Source organism: Watersipora subatra, chromosome 1 (assembly GCF_963576615.1).
Source record: "Watersipora subatra chromosome 1, tzWatSuba1.1, whole genome shotgun sequence".
NCBI lineage: Eukaryota > Metazoa > Bryozoa > Gymnolaemata > Cheilostomatida > Watersiporidae > Watersipora > Watersipora subatra.
Window position 1 is genome coordinate 67,768,288 of NC_088708.1, and position 19,067 is coordinate 67,787,354.

The window sequence follows — 19,067 nt, forward strand, 5'->3', positions numbered from 1 at the left end:
TACCATTAAAGCCACCGCTGAAATCATCCAGTCCGGCTTCCTTCGGATCCATGAGAAAGAGACGCTTGTTATTGGTCAGTTGAAACTGCGTGTCAAGGCTGTAAACGAGAGGCACTGGTCTGCTTGATTGTTGAAAGGCTATGCTCAGAGGAAAGTCTAGTGTCCTAGCAACGGAGCATTTTTGTTCTTCATTTGCATCATCATATGACTGGGCAGCATTGGCCACGCAGGCGAGCAGTCGCAGGGTGTATGTGCCACTGTAGTCCTGTAAGCTGTAACGGCTGTTTGCTCTCCACACCTGCACTGGCCCATCGAATGTCGGTTGACTCCAGTCATTTTTCAAAATGAACTTGCTCTCAACTGACTCGGGAGGAACTAACTGTCCTTTTTGGTCTGATGAGGCAGTATAGTGCTCCATTACCAGCATACCTGTAACAGCATCTCTCAGTTGCATAAACTTATTAATTTAAATTCAATCAATGATCACTTAGTAACTTAATGGTTACCTAACTAAAATTCCAACTCTTACTCAAATTGGTTTCGTGACTAGATGGAACCCACCTCTGAAATGCGCCTGAGTACGCAGCTGAATGGTCAGTCGACCATCTTCTCCTATACCGACTCTCATTATCTCTGCTGTGGCTTTTGGTTCTTGGCTGATCTGTCCACCTGACTCAAACTTGACTGTGTCATAGTAGAAAGATAACTCCAAACTAGTTTGGTGGCTGAGAGAAGCCCAGCCTGTAGGAGCCTTGGCATATATATATGACACATACATTGGCTGATGTACCGTTACAAAGCTTTTAGATGCTGACTCGACATCAAAATTGTGAGTGACTCGCCCACCGCAGTAGTCCATAATTTGGGCTAGCTGAAACCAGCCTTCAAACTTCCACCTGCAGGTAAGACGATCCAAATGTCTATATAGTCGCACGGCTTCTAGCACTCGCAGCTCTTCATGCAGAACAGTGTTGCGCGGGTTTCCGGAAAGAAAGCTTTTTATTTCTACAGAGTTACTTTCAATGTAGGATGTGTTTGGTAAGTTAGAGCAGACATGCTGTTTAGTGAATGTCGATTGCGTGAGGAGGTAATCGACATTGTAGATGGGCAGAGTAGAAATAATAGGGAGCATACCATCCTGGTGCGGTATCTCTACAGTCATATGAACTGTATTTCCATCCTGATCGCCTGTTGTATCTTCTATGTAGTCTAATTTGGCCACAAAAGACTGCGCACCCATTGAACCATGCCCGCTAGATATGGCAGGGTTAGTACAGACTCCCTTAGAATGAACACTTACGCTGGCACTCCTGATGGGCATTCCTACAATTCACAGTTTAACTGAGTATCAACATGACACCTTTGACACGAATTGTGACAAACATACAGCTATCACACGGGAATAAATAGCCAGAGGAACTGTTTTACTTGTAAGGGAACATTCATAGAGGTCATAGAGCTTACCAGTCTGTCCATTAGGATGCAGTGGTGTGGCAATACATCGAACATTGAATCCAGATCTAAAGTAGAATGTCTCCAATAACATGCTGTCTACTCGAGAGAATGATGTATCTTGGGAAACTCTGAGATAGGCAGATATTTTACTGCCTACTTGAACAGGATAAGATAACTCCCATCCATAATTCATTGCTGATGAATTGATTTTGGAATTCTGACATATATGCTCTGTTGCCTTGTATTGTGGATAAAGGCGATTACATGGCTAAAAAATAGTCAATAATTTCTGCTCAATAAGTTTCTGCTCATATATGATGCAGAAAATTTAGTTGACATCAAATAGTAAACTTACAGAGATGCAGACAAGAGGGTATCCTGGTGAAACTTCTGTAACCAAGTTAACATCCCTTGAATCGTAATCGTTTAGTGATACAACCTAAAACAAAAAGCAGTCGATATAACGTCAGCTATGGCAACATTACGCAACATTTCATGAATAATAATAATAATAGTGACAATAATAATCTGTGATGTCCACAAGATGTCAATATATAGTCAATGTATGATATGGAACTGAAATTTTTCATGAGAGGATTTATTCACATCTTCAGCAAGACTTGAACTTGGAAGTTTATTAATTTTTTAAACTCGGTGCACGTTGTACCTTCTGATGTCTGAAATTAATAAAATCACTGCTCTCTTGAGCTTTACATACGATTGGAAGGGCAGGGAGTACCAGTCCACCAGCTACATCTGTATCCATAATGTTAATGATAGCGGTCACGTTCTCTCCTGGTGAAACACCTTGAAAGTCTTCGAGCACAACAGAGAAGCTCTCGTGCCATTCCATTTCTGGATTGTACAATATTCGGACTTCCTGCCATCTCGTTCTTTCACCTGCAGCAGCATCCCCCATTACTTATCAAACTATTCCTCACTCTACTTAAACAGTGTGTATTACGTTACACCGTGGCAAGGTCAAACTCACCTGGAAAGAACTCGATCAGCGTGCTTGTTGCTGAGTAGTCTACATTGGATATGGCGGACTTGTCTCTGGTGCTCAGTCTAACCTGCACTGGGTCACTCAAGTCTCCTTCACGAGCGACTTCTACTCTTACAGCAGTGTCAACGGCAGCAGACGCAGGCTCTCTAATGCTGTACGAGCGAGCACCCAATGAAACTCTTGGCTCTACAGAAGACCAGACTAGCTTGGCGCGTTGGTTTAATTTTTAATGCATTTCATCGATTGGCGAATGTAGAATCACTAACCGCTACCATATGACTGTACACATAATACTTCTATTGCTACTCTGTATTTTTTCTTGGTACATCTCTTGCACTATTACTCTGGCAGGCTACGGTTAGCTTAATTCTTTGTGTACCAGAAGTCAGCATTTGTGTATGACCACAAGCCGTGTGGCGCTGCTCTAGTATGGTTCGTACAAAACGTTTCTGATTAGGGAGTAGTTAATTAGCCTATTGTGTCTGTACTTAAACAAAAGGAAACACTAATCTGCTTAGGTTGAGCCAATAGAAACTATACTTACAGCTTAAGTACTTACAGCTATACTTACAGCCCACCTTCAGCTTAACTTTGCTTTCAAAAACTTAATTTCTTTATCACAATGGTTGGTTGTGTCAGATGCAATACAGCTAAGAAGGTTTCACTGATTGTAGATCAATGATATTCTAATGATTATCTATTGAACAATAGTACTAATAAGAGTGATTAATTTATATTTTTAGCAGTAATAATAATGCTGAAAGCTAAACATAATAATATTGATAATCCGTCCGACTCAGAACATGCTCACGGTCAATGGCCAAAAAAGTATTGAATATTATTCTGCAACACATTTGTAGTCTTTTTATAGGATCAGCTATGGTAACATTTTGTGGTGATTAATTTGGTATCAGAATATTTTTCCTAGACTGGGCAATTCGAAAGTTATGACAATTTTTTATGCTCCCTTGTCGAATATTAGGTTTTGGTTTTACCGAATATTTAACTATGTTCCGGTGAAGAATTTAATTTGGTAGTGAATGAATTTATATCAGTTTGTAACAATAAAACTACCTTTAGTGCAAATATTTATAATAGTGAAAATATAACTTCATAAATTTTAGAATAATAAAAATAATGTTCTTCAATTATAAATTAGACAGTATGGATTGTTGCAAGTGGCTAAGGCAGTGTTTACCAGGTCTTCCGGCTTGGTAAAAAACTTTCCTAAATTTTTAAATAGTCAGCACTCCGCAACTAAAGAGGAAGTCATCTCACCATCCTCAGGGTCTTCTATGGTGATGACTGCAACATCCAGGTCACCAGATACAGCCCCACAGCCAGTAGCTTCAGACAATCTCACGAGCAAGAATTCAGATGCTTCGTAGCTTGAATCATTAACAATCTCAAGGTCACAAGTCGCATTCTTCTCTCCGCTGAGCAATTCAATTCTTGAAGCATTTGTAAAAGGCTACAAGAGTAGTGGACAACGAATAGACGTAAAAAATCAGTAAAAACGAACTAATTTATAAATAAACAAATAATAAACTTATATTAAAGACAACTGGCTATTTTTGAATTATATAATTTTTAAGCGCTGACAAAGGTTTTACATTTTACTTACCAGTTCGATGTAGTCATCCATTACTGAAGCTGACTGCTGTCGGGTGTAGCATATGACTGATACAGAGCAGCTTATATCTCCTGTCCTCAGTATCGGTATAGAAAGCTTCTCTTTATCTTCACTCACTGTATACTTTGGCATTTCAAAACTCAGCACAGGGGCTACAAATACGGTCTACCCGTTCGTCATAAACTAGATTGTATTCATCACAGAAATTTGCTCAGAATTGTCTGCGTTTGATGAATCTACCTTGGAAAAGTCAGTTTTACTTAGTAAATTTTAAGGAAATAAATACATAAATAATCAACAAACCGTCAAGATCAGAGTCGTCAATCGTGATAAAGGTTGTGGAGAGTTGTCCAATCATTGATCGAGAATCAGCGGCTGCAATGGTGACAGCAAACATCTCAGCTCCTTCCATGATAGGTTCACTCAGGTCATCCAGTATGGTAACTTGACATGTCTGCAAGATGAAATGATATACTGCAGACATGTTGACATGGTACGACGTAAACTTTATTTTTTTGCTGGTCAATGCCAATCAGACTTCAAAAAAAATTAGACTGTAAGACAAAAAAATAAAATATGGTAAAGCAAAACTATGAGTATTGGAAAAAATAACTCGTGTCACACTCATCATCATCTGATCTAACTTGTAATGGAATTGACACCCAGCAAGGTACCATAGACTGTTATTGACCTACCGCATAAGTCTGTCCCTCAGCAAATGAGATCTTGCGAGATATCGGCACATAATCCACACCAGGTGTTGCTAGACTGTGGTCATCATCTGATAGCATAGTAGTTGTGCACCAGACACTAGCTGGCTTGCTAAAGTCAAGGCCTACTCGAACAATTTCTACTGTGACCATGTTCTCATCTTCATAAACACTGGTGTGTGTAGCAGCCATCTCAATGGAGGAGACTATCAAAAATAGATTTATTTGATTTTGCAATTGACTGTATACATGAGAATGTCTGTCAGCATGCTGATGTAGTGATTACATAACACATGGTAAATGCTTTATAAAATCAGAATCCATTTGGCACCTGTTTAAAGGTGTTCTTGAGCCATAAGCCATGTTAACATGAAACAACGTGTTAACACAATGTTATGCGGCTTTTTTTTTTAATTTCAGGCTATTTGAAGCATTATTTTTGTAACTGGCTAAAATGTAGCATGATTTTTGCTACAACTTGACAAACATCAACCAAACAAACATCATGTGCCACTGTTTACAATGCGTTAATTCGAGAGCCTCAATACTTCAGTTCTGAGCTGTTTTCAAATAATAGTTACAAACATTATAACAAAGCATGAGTAAGTTATCAACAAAAGTAATAATGTAGAAGAACAAACGTAACATTTGACCTTGAACGGCAAACTCAGTGTATACATCGGAAGACTATCTTATTTTTTGAGACTACAAACTAATTGAAAAAGTTATATTTAAAAAAAACTATTAAAAACTATTTAAAAAAAAACTATTGGTGGAGATGCAGGTTTTGGTACTTCAGTATATGTTTCAGCAATAATCTAGCTTTATTTAACAACATAAGTCAGAAATTCAGTGATTTTAAATTTGTCATTAAACATGAAAGTACATTTAGTAAGTTAAAAGAAGAGTCATGCTTCAAATCGCCTGGGATTTAGCGATTGCATGTGAAAAAATGCTCCATAACATGGTGATAAAAGTTATATGTAAACAAAGTCCAAGAACATCTGTAAACAATACTTTAAGAGTGGACACTAGACACAGCTAGGACAAGCCAAATTACATCACTAAGATGTTACCATCTCGGGAAATTATAACCTGTAAAATCAGTACTCAAAGTACTGTGAAGCCCATGATGTAATGCCTGGGAAACCCATAATCTGCTGCATTCAACCAAAGCAGTCTTTTTAAATGTATCTTTGAGCTCTCAGATACTCAGGTCAATTTTTTAAATTATCATTTCATGTGTAGATGTCAGTCTAAAAATACATGTGTAGATGTCAGTCTAAAGATACATGTGTAGATGTCAGTCTAAAGATACATGTGTAGATGTCAGTCTAAAAATACGTGTGCTAGATGTGTAACAATAGCGGGCAATTTTCACTTTATACAAATATTTTTTCGTTTGTTCATTCATTCTTCATTTTATAATAACGCTGCTCACAAATATTTTTAAATACAACTTTTTGTCAAAACCAAAGTAAATGTTTATTGATTACAAATATTACGCTAGGTGTTTGTAGAATTCATATTTGAGTCAAAATAAAAATACTCTAGAATGACTTGGGAACCAATTTTACACTCAACAATGATTTCATATTGCTAGTGTCTGAACTGTGCTGTGATATAATATTCTTATGTTTATTTAGGTTATAAGATACTCATAGGTTTTTACATTAAACTGCTTTACATGGCAGCCAAACAAGAAATATGGAAATCTGAACATACCGTCATTTGGACCAGCTATAACAACGGTAGCTGTGGTTTGTTGGCCCAAACTGCCAGGAAAAGATGGGCTGCTCAGTACCACCTCAAACATCTCGTCCACCTCGTACAGTGTGTCATCAATTATCTACATTAACATTGTAATGATGCTTGTAGATGTACTGATTCATATGTACGTATAAAATATTCTAGAATGACTTGTGAACCAATTTTACACTTAACCATGATTTATCCACTCAACCTTGGTCAAGGAAAGGAGTATTTAATGTTTCTCACGATGCATTTGAAAATCTGTTACTGTCCAGTATACCTGTTGTAAAAAGTATACAGTGTTCTTTTAAAAAATGACAGATACTCAATTAAAATTATGATAGAAAAAATTGCTTGATATACAAGATTTGTACACAAAAATGTACACATTTTTTTAATATATCAAACCCTGGGGTACACCACCAACCCAATCGACACTCTGTACACTCACTCACTGTGAAATGACGCAGAATGACACTCTAATGCATTAATACATATAATTAATAAGTTTTATAATGTACATGTATTTATACACTCACTCAGTGTGAAACTTGTTTCGATGAACACAACATGCATATCCTTGCAGGATCGGTAAAAAGTTATGCAAGGCTTTTGGTCACCTTCCAAAGCCTGAGAATAATAGCGCCAATCAAAGAAAAAACTTTCTTGGTATGGGGCTTGAACCCACAAATTTCTGCTCAGCAGACTGACGATCAATCCAACTGAGCTAATGAGCCACTTTCTTTGGCTGAACTGCAAATGCTTATTCTTTGCGCTTTATGACATCAAAAAAAGACAACAGCCAATAATAACACGTATAGATAAAGTTAAAAAATGAGGTATTTTATTGATAATTTTCCTGGCAGACCTGACGATCACTCATGGCACACTGACTTAAAATCACTACACTAAGGATTACGAATAATGTGACATCTTTTAATGCTACATGTTGTGAACTAAATAGCAGCGCTATAAAACACTGCTCAGTTTGAGTAGGTTTTTATAATGTTTGTCAAATGTTCAGCTTATAAAATGCACCTACTAAAAGTCGCTACAACCTACCCTGACATCACAGTTCGCTGTTGTCTCCCCTTCTTTAAAAGTAACAACAAACGCCGATTTGCTAATGTAGTCTGTGCCGGATGTGAGTTCCTGTCCGTCACTGCCTGTAGCAGTCCTAGACGTAGTTGTGCAGAGTATGGTCATGGAGTTAGACACGTCTCCAGACCGAGCTATCGGTAGATCCGCCACACCAACTGATTCATTGAATTTATATTCACCTTTTGTGAAGCCAATGACAGGCTCTACAAGAGAGTCAAATAAACTATTTTGTGTTTATCAAAGTTGTTGAAATTATAAGACTCGATGCTTTTTAGAACTTGCACAAAGTCTTAGCAGATTTTATCAGAAAGTATCGGCATTTTTCTATCATTTGTGATTGTTTTTAATGTTTGAGGTGATCTGACTGCCAGGATGTTTCAAGGTTAAAACTGACATCACTAGTTGCCATCATTGCTATAGTTGATGTCGGCTATTGAGTTGGAGTTGTAGCATTATGTGTCTCTATTTTGTCATCTCTTTGCAACTATATATCCCAAGAGGTTCACTCTCTTTTATTCATCCCCAAGGGCTAGTCTGAGATGTTATAAAATGCAGCCTTTTTACTGACTTACACATGAATAAAAAACTACCCCTTATCACTTCATCACCGCAGACTAACTGCCCAGTTTTTGCTCATGAATACCCCTTTTCACACATTGAAAAGGAGTATTTATGTACCAAGCTAAAAAACATACCCGTTTTTATGAAAACACTCTAGAGTGTCAGGCCACCAAAAACACACCTAAAACATGCTTTTCTCGTCGAACATGGGGATGAATGAAAGAGAGTGAACCTCCTGCGCTATAGATGTCATAATTGCGCTTTTACTTGATCTGAGCATTTTTACCGTGATTAAGTTTTGTTGATTTTAATCCTGAAAAATCTTGACAATCTGATCACCTCAAACATCAAAAACAATCTCAAATGATAAAAAAATACCGATACTTTCTGATAAAACCTACTACAATTTTGTGTAATCTTATTCCTCTAGCGGATATGAAGTGAGATGATAACAAGACCTTTCTGATATGAGATTGCTAGTCTGATACCCTGAAATATAACTGCAAACTTCAAAACTATTAACGCTGCCAGCAATCTATTACATGAAAACTGCTAAAATACGTAGAGCTCCATGGTCTATTATATACATGTTATAGCCATTGGCTTGACTTGAAATTTACAGCCATTTGCTATGGTTGCTCACACAACATCTTGTAAAATGTACTTACTATCCTCTGGGTCATCCAACACAATTGACACCTGCTTCTTTACACCTGCCAACATCTTGGAAGGAGAGACAATGCTAAGCGTGAACTGTTCTGGCCCCTCATAGACGGTATCATTAACTATGGAAAGTTTACACATTGCAGAGTTGTCTCCTTTTTCAAACTGTAACAATGGGGTCAGTACGACCAGGTCTGGGCTGAAGTGCTCATCTCCTTCTGTAGTCAACTCACAGCCAATGCTTCCATACTAAAATATGTATATAATAGTTCTTCAGTAAGATACACTTTTCAAAAATCATGTTAGAAGGATTAAAGGGCAATAATTAATGAAAACATGAAATATACAGATTTTCTTTCTGCTGATCTCTAAACCAGCTGTTAACAAAGATACATACTTCAAGGATTTTGTAAATACATTATCTACTTTTGTTTCTATTTACCTGTGACGTACTTTACAATAGCTACTTACAGAATATAGTGAGCCAATTCTCACTACTGGTATCTCCACTACTCCATCTTGCTCTGTAATGGTAATGTTGGCGGTCCTAAACTCTGCCACAGACCAAGTGAAATAGAATGTTTGGTCTTTCACTTGATTATCCCCTGAATCCACCACACTGAACTTGAATTGGTCACCCGTCTCCATCACATCGTCATCCAGGTAGTAGACAATCGATTCATCGTTTATGTCAGCTGTAAAAATACGCCGCACGCTTTTTAGGAAAAGCTTGGACTGATTATCACAGCTTCTTGCACTCTCTTGCCACCAGTGCTTATGATATGCCTCAGGACATTTTGGGTTATATGATTTGTCTCAGGACATTAGTGTTTCTTTCATCTGATCTCTTGCAACACAAACCAGTTGGCAGCGAGAATATTTAGAGATGATTAACCAATAAAAAAGAATAACAAACTGTCAAAATTTTCTTTTTAGCGTTCAAAAAGGTTACTTATTTTATTCACTCTAAAATTTAAGCTAGATCTATGTCATAAAATGTCTGTGCAACTTTGATATTTACTTGAAATTAAAAACTATTCGTGTAGATCACTGTCCTCACTGCATCTCCAACAATACACTTACCTTGGGTGAACTGGGAGACAGGTGTGTCGGGTCGCTTGATGAGCCTGCCATTGGTTGGTATTTGTGTAACTCTAAATACAAGATACTCTGAAGTAGTGTCTGGATCAGTCACTTGGAGCTGGCTTTTTGTAATCGTCGCAAAAGCCTGTAGCAGCAACATTTATACATTCAACAAAGTTTTTACCTGTCAGTAAGAAAACTGAATAGTATAAGTTCATGATAGTAGCCTAGTTCAGAGGTTACAAGAGATAATAAACTGGTTACCTAATTAGCAAAATTGAATAATGTTTATTTTATCACCAAATGGCAGCTCCTATTTGTCACACTGCACTCATGAGAAGGCAACTTCTGAACTAGCATTATGAATGGTCAGCATTTTGGTCAGTCAATATTATACATGTATATAAAAAATTTGTGACTAGTTTGTCAAATGCTCGAACCATATAAGTTTAGAATACCGGTTCAGATTAGCGTTTAGGGAAGTTTGGGAAACATGAAATAGTACGACAATGAGAGCCGTATTATCTTGTCCTTATGATGATTAGAATAAAAAAGCAAGTTTTAATTTTGTAACTAACAGTGGACAGTTGTCTGCAATATACTTGTGACCTAATTGTCAATATGCTGTCTAAATATGCTAAACGAGTTTGAAAAACAGGTCAAAAATTTCCATACATTTTGCATATAATAAATACTATTTTACAGGTCTACTCAATTTCATAACTTATTTGCCTATTTAAAATTGAATAACGTAAAACCTAAAAACCACAGACAGCAAAATTCTCCGAGAATCAATGTATTAGCTGCCAGACTATTGCGGACGCATATCATATCTGTTCATTACACTCACCTTCCCTGCCTGGTCTACCTCCAGGTAAGATGCTCCCTTGTTAGTATTTACTGCAGGCAGCCCATCATCCAGTAGCTGTATAAGCACCTCCATTGTCTATAAAAAACAATCACCGGTCTCACTACGAGTTACAACCAGGAGTTAGACTCTGCATTTGGACCATTTAGCGCAGTTTGCGTTTGTATTTCTGAGATAGGGTTAGCTTTGGCCAAACTACTTCAGATATAATCAAGAGAGGGAAAGGCTCAAAAACTCCATACAACAGGCTACTTCTCAGATAGGCTGTCTGGAAATTCAAATTGACATTATGAAAAAGGCTAAGATTTTATCTCTCCTGGTGTATAGCTTGCAGCCTGCAGATTGTGAGACTGCTGGCTGGCAAAGGAAGTACGAAAAGTTGATCTGCTGCTAGTGAATATTGTTGAATTCAAATATGTAATGAATTAAATTCATTCTAAAGAGAAGACGCTATTGAACTTTGATGATGATTTAATGACATGATGCAAACGATAAACGGTGCTCATCAAAAATACAGAGTCAGAACAAAGGTTAATTATAGCTTACCAGAGGAACAGCAGTCTGAATCGTCTCCCCATCCCTTTTAAGGAAGAAACCATCATTACTTTGATCTGTTACAGTGAAAGCAAAGCTGTCAGCTGTTGTCTCGCTGCCATCGTGCTGGTAGGCTACTTTCCCCTCATAGATGTCAGCCATTGTAAAGAGAAGACAACTAGCATCTATTTCTTCACCATCTCTCGTTAAAATAATGTTGCCATGAGCAGGTGCTGCCAGCAGAGATACCATCAGCATATCATCCTACAACACAGTATCACATTTAACAGTTCTGGTTGGCTAGAAGCTAAACTGTGATTTGCAGATCGAGACCAAATGCAGAACTCGAATAGTCAATCTATTTATCAGCAGTGACAACGTGCATGTATATCTAAGCTGCAAGTTCGTAGGTACAATGACAATTATAACAGACCGCAGTATAATATTATGACATCACACAGATTTGTAAGGCCTATGTTATTGCTCTGTTCATACCCTAGTATCATTGTCTGTGATTTTTAAGTCAAATTCAGAAAGTGGCTTGTTCTGTCCCTCCGCAACCCTTAGAGAAGCCATTGTGACAACAGGAAGTGAGTCATCAACTGGTATAATGCGAATCTGAAACACTTCCGTTATCTACAACATTCAACAAGTTTGTAGAAGCAGATTCATGGCTTCATGCATGTACCATGGAAGGTGCTTTAGTCCTACTAAACGCACAGTTATCTGATATAAGACAAATAAAAAAGAATTCGGTATGCTGCATGCATCCTCATGACTGCTGAAAAAAACTAATTCTTGTTTTGGTTGCTTCTAACCTATATGTAACATCCAATGAGAATAAAACTGAAACATGGAGTAGATAACTTCCCTAAAATCATTGAGGTAATGCCATGAGTGGGTTCTAAATCACCTTCTAAAATCACCAGATTATATAAATAGCACTCAATGTGAAGGACGACTTATGTGAATATCAAACCCTGCAGCCTATTAAACAGCTATAAGGATGCAGCTTTGGGATAACAGTCAATAGACCAGCAACGCTTGGTTCTGGTCCTGTGAAGCCACCACAATAGATGTCTTACAGAGTGCTAAAGATGTGATAGACACATTCACAATTCAAAATGATTTGGTCAGTAGATGCTATTGCACGTCCAACCAGCACGTTTCTCCTCTTCAGTATAGACAATCCATACAGCAATGTATCTCTATAGCATTATTTTACTGGAAAATTGAAGACATTTCAGTAAGATTTACCCACATTACCATCATTCCAACAACTACATGTACAGTCAAACATGGATAACTCGTCCACGGATAGCTCGGACACATGGTTAATTCGAACATTTCCTTTGGTCCGTTCCCATGTAATGATAAACTGCTATAGATAACTCGAACTCAACACTGTTAATTCGAACTGTTTTTTTGCCCAACGGTACCGAAACGGTTGTTATCGCTTTAGAAAATCACTTTATTCAAAGCCATAGAGGTAAACTTCATCTTTTCGTAATTCATAAGCGTCGTTATTACCACCATCGGCAAAATATTTTTGTCAACGACTTTTCTAAAAGTTTGGTGAAATTTGATTTATACTGCGATACGATGAATAGCACGGGCTAGCCGGGTCACGCGCGCAAGGATTTTCGCCATGCACATACAAAACAAAAACAACATGCGATTTTTGTTTTGTATGTGCGTGGCGAAAATCCTTGAGTGCGTGACCCGGCTAGCCCGTGATGAATAGTTTTCCGACGTTGATTCCGTGTTGAATCAACGTCGGAATGTTGAATGTTTAAAACGTTTTAAAAAATGTTGTAATTAAACGTATACGTTGTCTGAGCTACAAAAAACTATTCATCGTTTGACCTAAACACAGAATACGTGTGTACATTTAATAAGTATCTATTAAAAAAGCGTGAGTGATATAGAATGTACCGTAAAACCTCGTAAAACTTCTAATTGAACTGCCTCGGAGTGTTGCTCTTAACGGATCCCAGGTAAAGTAAGGTAATCTGCATGAACTTCAAGAAAAAACGGCAAAATTGATCGTGGGTAAAACCCCAAAAGAAAAATATGTCTTTTCTTTTGAGCATTTCAACAACGATCAAGTTTTGCCAATGTCAATCTGAAAAACGTCCTGGCAATAACATCACCCCAAACAACAAACCAATTTCAAGTGATAGAAAAATCTCTATACTTTTTCATGAAAACGTTTTAAACTTTACATTAAAAGCATTTAATTTGAAACAAGCCATTTGTGCTTTTGATTTATATTATAGTTTGTATATGTACATGTATCTACTAATAAATAAGTAAATATATGGATTTGTGACAGTGCTCTGATAACTTGAACGTTCTGATAATTCGAACACTTTTGCTCGGTCCCTTGAAGTTCGAGTTATCCATGTTTGACTGTATATCGATTCTCACTAAAAATGTCACATTCCTTCCTAACCAAAACTTGGCGACATTTATATTATATGCATGGGAGCTACATGTATGTAGAGCCAGCGTTTAAGATAGAAAATTACACCGAATATGATTAACGGCACTCGGAATACACATATATGCATGTACATGTATGTACACATATATGCATGTACATGTACGTATACTACATGAACAACTGTAAAGCAATGACTAGGTAAATATATGTTACACATCTGAAAGTTTCGTTTTATGTACATAAAGGCAAAGGAAAAAGTGATTTGAATCTATGAATAAGGATATGAAACTCTAAACAGTGTACAGTATTGTAAAGTATACAGTGTACAGTATTGTACAGTATACAGTGTACAGTATTGTATAATATACAGTGTACAGTATTGTATAGTATACAGTGTGCAGTATTGTATAGTATACAGTACTGTACAGTGTACAGTATTGTATAGTATACAGTGTACAGTATTACAGTCGACTCACATTGTTAAACCCATCAGATGCTGTAAAAACAAAAGAGTCTGAATCAACCTCCAGCTCTGTCTCGTGGATGTAGAATATCCTAGAGGATATGATGTCTGCCATTGTAAAGTTATCAACTGGTCGAGCTACAAAGTATGTACACAATATGTACACATATGTACACACGCGACAAAATACCAGCACATGCATGTTATTGCCTATTTTTAAAACGAATAAAAAGCTAAGCAAAGTAAAAAATATGTAACTGACATAAAATAATTTACAAACAAATTGAAACACATTAATCAGTGTGTATGCTGGTTCATATTTCTCTCAAATGCATAAACGCTGTGTGCAGCACAAACCTTGTTGTCTGTCATCCTCAAGAACTAGGTTGCCATAATGAGGTGGAGTAATGATATAAACCATAAGAAGCTCTGCGGAAGCTTGGGTGTCCGTAACATAAAGGTTAGAAGTTGTTATGGAACCAAAGCTATCTTCCCTTACAGACAGTCGAGTGTTCACTCTTACAGTTGGCATTGATGTATCACCTGCAACAATGATATTTGTCGTAAGATTGAGAGTAATAGACGGTATCACCTATGACAAAGTCTTTATCTATATGGTATATATACATGTATATGGTATATATACCATATACATGTATATATACCAAATATACATGGTATATACATGGTACCATATATACCATATATACCATATATACCATGGTACCATATATACCATATACATGGTATATATACATGTATATGGTATATATACCATGTATATATAGTATATAAATGCACCATATACAACCATTTATGTATATGGTATAAATATGGTATATATATACCATATATATGCATGTATATGTTATATGTATATGGTATAATTTTGGTATATATATACCATATACATGCATGTATATGTTATATGTATACTGTATATATATGGTATATTTATACTATATATAAGTATACATATATGATATATGTAATATGGTATATGTATGGTATGTGTATGGTATATATATATGTAAATTAGACGACTTTTGACCAAACTTTTGACTAAACTTTTTTCGCGGCAGCTACAACGTTGTTTTGCGTGTTTCACTCGTCAGGTTATGACTCTCTTAGAGTCACAGCCTGACGAGCACCACACGCAAAACAACGTTGTAGCTGCCGCGAGAAAGGTTTTAGTCAAAAAATTGTCTAATTTTCATATACAGTCAAATATGGATAACTCGAACTTCACGGGACCGAACGAAAGTATTCGAGTTATTAGAGCGTTCAAGTAATCAGAGCACTGTCACAAGTCCATGTATTTATTTATTTATTAGTAGATACATGTACATATACAAACTATAATATAAATCAAAAGCATAAATGGCTTGTTTCAAATTAAATGCTTCCAATGTAAAGTTTAAAACTTTTTTTATCAAAAAATATAGAGATTTTTCTATCACTTGAGTTTGGTTTGTTGTTTGAGGTGATGTTATTGCCAGGACGTTTTTTAGATTAAAATTGGCAAAACTTGATCGTTGTTGAAATGCTCAGAAGAAAAAACATATTTTTCTTTTGAGCGTTTTAACCAAGATCAATTTTGCCGAATTTTCTTGAAGTTTATGCAAAGGTTACCTCACATTTCCTTGCTTCCGAAGGGCCATCGCTAGGCTGATGTTTGGTAAAAATCAAATTTCACCAAACCTTTAGAAAAGTCGTTGACAAAAATATTTTGCCGACGGTGGTAATAACGACGCTTATGAATTACGAAAAGATGAGGTTTACCTCTATGGCTTGGAATAAAGTGACTTTCTAAAGCGATAACAACCGTTTCGGTAGCCGTTGAGCAAAAAACAGTTCGAGTTAACAGTGTTGAGTTCGAGTTATCTATAGCAATTTATCATTACGTGGGAATGGACCAAAGAAACCGTTCGAGTTAACCATGTGTTCGAGCTATCTAAGGGCGAGTTATCCATGTTTGACTGTATTTGACCAATCACTATAATAGTTATTGCTATGGCAATTTGTATTGTTTTGTGGTATGATATTTAACATATCCATATAATCACAGCTATAGCCATCTGCTATAACTCAACTAGCAGAGTTTAGAGTTATCTTTTTAACTTTCTTTAAAACTTTCTTTGAAATTTCTTTAAGACGACATACCTAGTAGGTCAATTACTATACACATACATACCTAACAGGTCGATGTAGAATATTTGATCCATCAACTTGTTGTCTCCAATGTCGATAACATCAAACTTGAAGAAGTCGAATCCACCCCGGTTGACTGACCGGTCACTTCTGTACCTCAGAGCACCTGCAAACATCAGCTCATATCAGCTAGCTAACAAACAAAGAACAAACCTCGTGGTTAAATATAAAACTTCTCTAAAAAAATTAAAGGTTTGTTTAGCTATTCACTAATTTAAAATAAACATTAATTTAAAATAGGACAAGGTCATACAAAGTTACAAAAAATAAAATTAAGAGATATTTATCATTTGTACTTTTTAATCCATTTTTTAAATCAATTTTGCTTTAAGGTTTCTTTAGATTATAACAAATTTTATCATTAAAATTTTAGAATAAAGAAGAAAAGTAACGTGTAAAACGAAGAAATAAAAATGAACATAATAACAAAAATAATAAGATATCTGTGTAGTGCCTTCTCATTAGAAATAAATATTTAAAGGTTGAGGTAGGTGAATATTTTATTATCACACTGTTGGTAGAGGTTTTATGACATGATGACCTTTTACTGACCCCGCTGACCCTTGCAAGCTGCATACCAGCATGGGTCAGTGATACTCAACAATTAATAGACACTAGTTACACTACTCTCTACTGATACGTTGGCAGCGACATCATACAGTAAAGGTCCGGCCACACGTAACGAATTATTCGTTCAATCTGACCGAATCCACGAATTTCACAGAATTCACAGATTTATTCTGCCGAATATCATAGATTCGTCTGAGCTGTGCATGCACACCGAATTCGTTAACGAAACGCGTTTAATTGGCTAACCAATTTTTTTAGCGAGCACGATTCTAGTAGCTTTGACAAGTGGTATAGGCCAAGACACGTACAACGACCCACATTAAAAGTATGACCGCGATATGACTTGATACATACGATACAACTGCCTATATGCGCTAGAGATAGCGACTGTTTTTGCGACGGAGCTTTTGCTGCATAAAAAGAAATTATTACTATTGAAAAAGAAATAATTTATAGCTTCTAAAACATATAAAAGAAAATTTTGGATACACGATGAGAAGTTCCTGTCATGGTGAACCAACGAGAGAGAACCAACAATAGCGCATATAGGCCTTTGCATCGTATGTATCAAGTCATATCGCGGTCATACTTTTATTGTGGGTCGTCGTACGTGTCTTGGACTATACCACTTGTCAAAGCTACTAAAACCGTGCTCGCTAAAAAAAATTGGTTCGCCAATTAAAAGCGTTTCGTTAACGAATTCGGTGTGCATGCACAGCTCAGACGAATCTATGATATTCGGCAGAATAAATCTGTGAATTCTGTGAAATTCGTGGATTCGGTCAGATTGAACGAATAATTCGTTACGTGTGGCCGGACCTTTACTATATCATACAGTAGCTATATCAAACAGTAGTTATGTTATACAACAGCTGTTGTATACTATACAGCGACTATAGCATACAGGAGCTATGTGATACAAGTATATCATATAGTAGCTATATCATCCAAAAGCTATATCATACAGTAGCTATGTCATACAACAACTATATCATATAGTAGCTGTATCATAGAGTAGCTATATCCTCCAAAAGATATACCATAACAATTGCTATATAAAATGATTGCTATATCCTCCAATATCTTACACTGATAGAGTTAGTTACTAACCGCTACGTAGATCAGCTGGTGTGAATACTGCAGCAGCTTGCTCACTACCATTACTTGACATAGTATAGAGTTTTCCTCTGTGCACAGACTCTGTTATGGTGTATATGAGCATATCATCATCAGAATCTATGTCTGTGCTGTGCAGAACAGTGCTGTCTATCACTGTTTCACCTCCAACCTAAAGAAAAAGTCTATCTATAGACAGCTTAGTTATGTGTGGAGGGTTTGTCATGGATACACTGCTCAATTATTATGACAGCCATATTAAACAAGTTCAAATACAAAATTAATTCAAAGATGAAGGTGAATCTTCTTTTTGTTTTTGTTTTACATCATTTATATTTTTAACTCAATATTATACAAAAACAAATACATAATATATATCTTTATTAGATTTTAATAGAAATAACAAATAATTTTGTGAATTCTTATGTTTAAATTATTAATATATTATTTTAGTATAAAGTAGTGTGTTATCAAGGACTAATGAGTCCAATATAAAAAAGTTTTTAATTATGCCCTTGTAAAAAAAATATTTGTATTTGTGCAAGGTAAGTTGGTTAATTTTATGTTGTCTTTTCAAGACCGTAGCTGCCAACTAAAAAAGCTGGCCAAGTGCTTGTACAGTGCGCGTTATGATGACCTTGTTATACGATGCTTTTGCCTTAAATTGTAAAACATCATGTTTTTTCACCCTCTCTATACGAAATATTTTTCGCCATACGATATCAAAAAAAAATTTCTTTCAAAATTAAAATTTGACAGTCAGTGTGCTGAATACGTCGGAATAACAGAGATGCCGATATGATATTCGCCGAAATGCCTTGCACGATGAATGAAAGAGATACGATGCTCGATCTCTCTTAGTTCAGCGTTATTCGCTATTAGTTATTGTGAAAAG

At 36.3% G+C, this 19,067-nt stretch overlaps 1 protein-coding gene across 1 annotated transcript in view; it reads right to left on the reverse strand.

Annotated features, from left to right (window-relative positions):
* LOC137390734 (extracellular matrix organizing protein FRAS1-like) overlaps positions 1-19,067 on the reverse strand; it is a 43,476-nt gene that overhangs the window by 2,541 nt on the left and 21,868 nt on the right. The window contains exons 20-41 of the mRNA XM_068077060.1: positions 18,167-18,344; positions 16,470-16,592; positions 14,633-14,818; positions 14,289-14,413; positions 11,862-12,002; positions 11,379-11,630; positions 10,815-10,910; positions 9,965-10,109; positions 9,353-9,576; positions 8,887-9,130; positions 7,619-7,860; positions 6,530-6,653; positions 4,790-5,010; positions 4,398-4,548; positions 4,086-4,246; positions 3,740-3,932; positions 2,447-2,647; positions 2,174-2,355; positions 1,811-1,894; positions 1,465-1,723; positions 562-1,323; positions 16-429 (exon numbers count right to left, since the gene is read on the reverse strand). Coding sequence (XP_067933161.1) covers positions 16-429; positions 562-1,323; positions 1,465-1,723; positions 1,811-1,894; positions 2,174-2,355; positions 2,447-2,647; positions 3,740-3,932; positions 4,086-4,246; positions 4,398-4,548; positions 4,790-5,010; positions 6,530-6,653; positions 7,619-7,860; positions 8,887-9,130; positions 9,353-9,576; positions 9,965-10,109; positions 10,815-10,910; positions 11,379-11,630; positions 11,862-12,002; positions 14,289-14,413; positions 14,633-14,818; positions 16,470-16,592; positions 18,167-18,344 — 4,708 coding nt within the window. The remainder of the gene's footprint in view (positions 1-15; positions 430-561; positions 1,324-1,464; positions 1,724-1,810; positions 1,895-2,173; positions 2,356-2,446; positions 2,648-3,739; positions 3,933-4,085; positions 4,247-4,397; positions 4,549-4,789; positions 5,011-6,529; positions 6,654-7,618; positions 7,861-8,886; positions 9,131-9,352; positions 9,577-9,964; positions 10,110-10,814; positions 10,911-11,378; positions 11,631-11,861; positions 12,003-14,288; positions 14,414-14,632; positions 14,819-16,469; positions 16,593-18,166; positions 18,345-19,067) is intronic.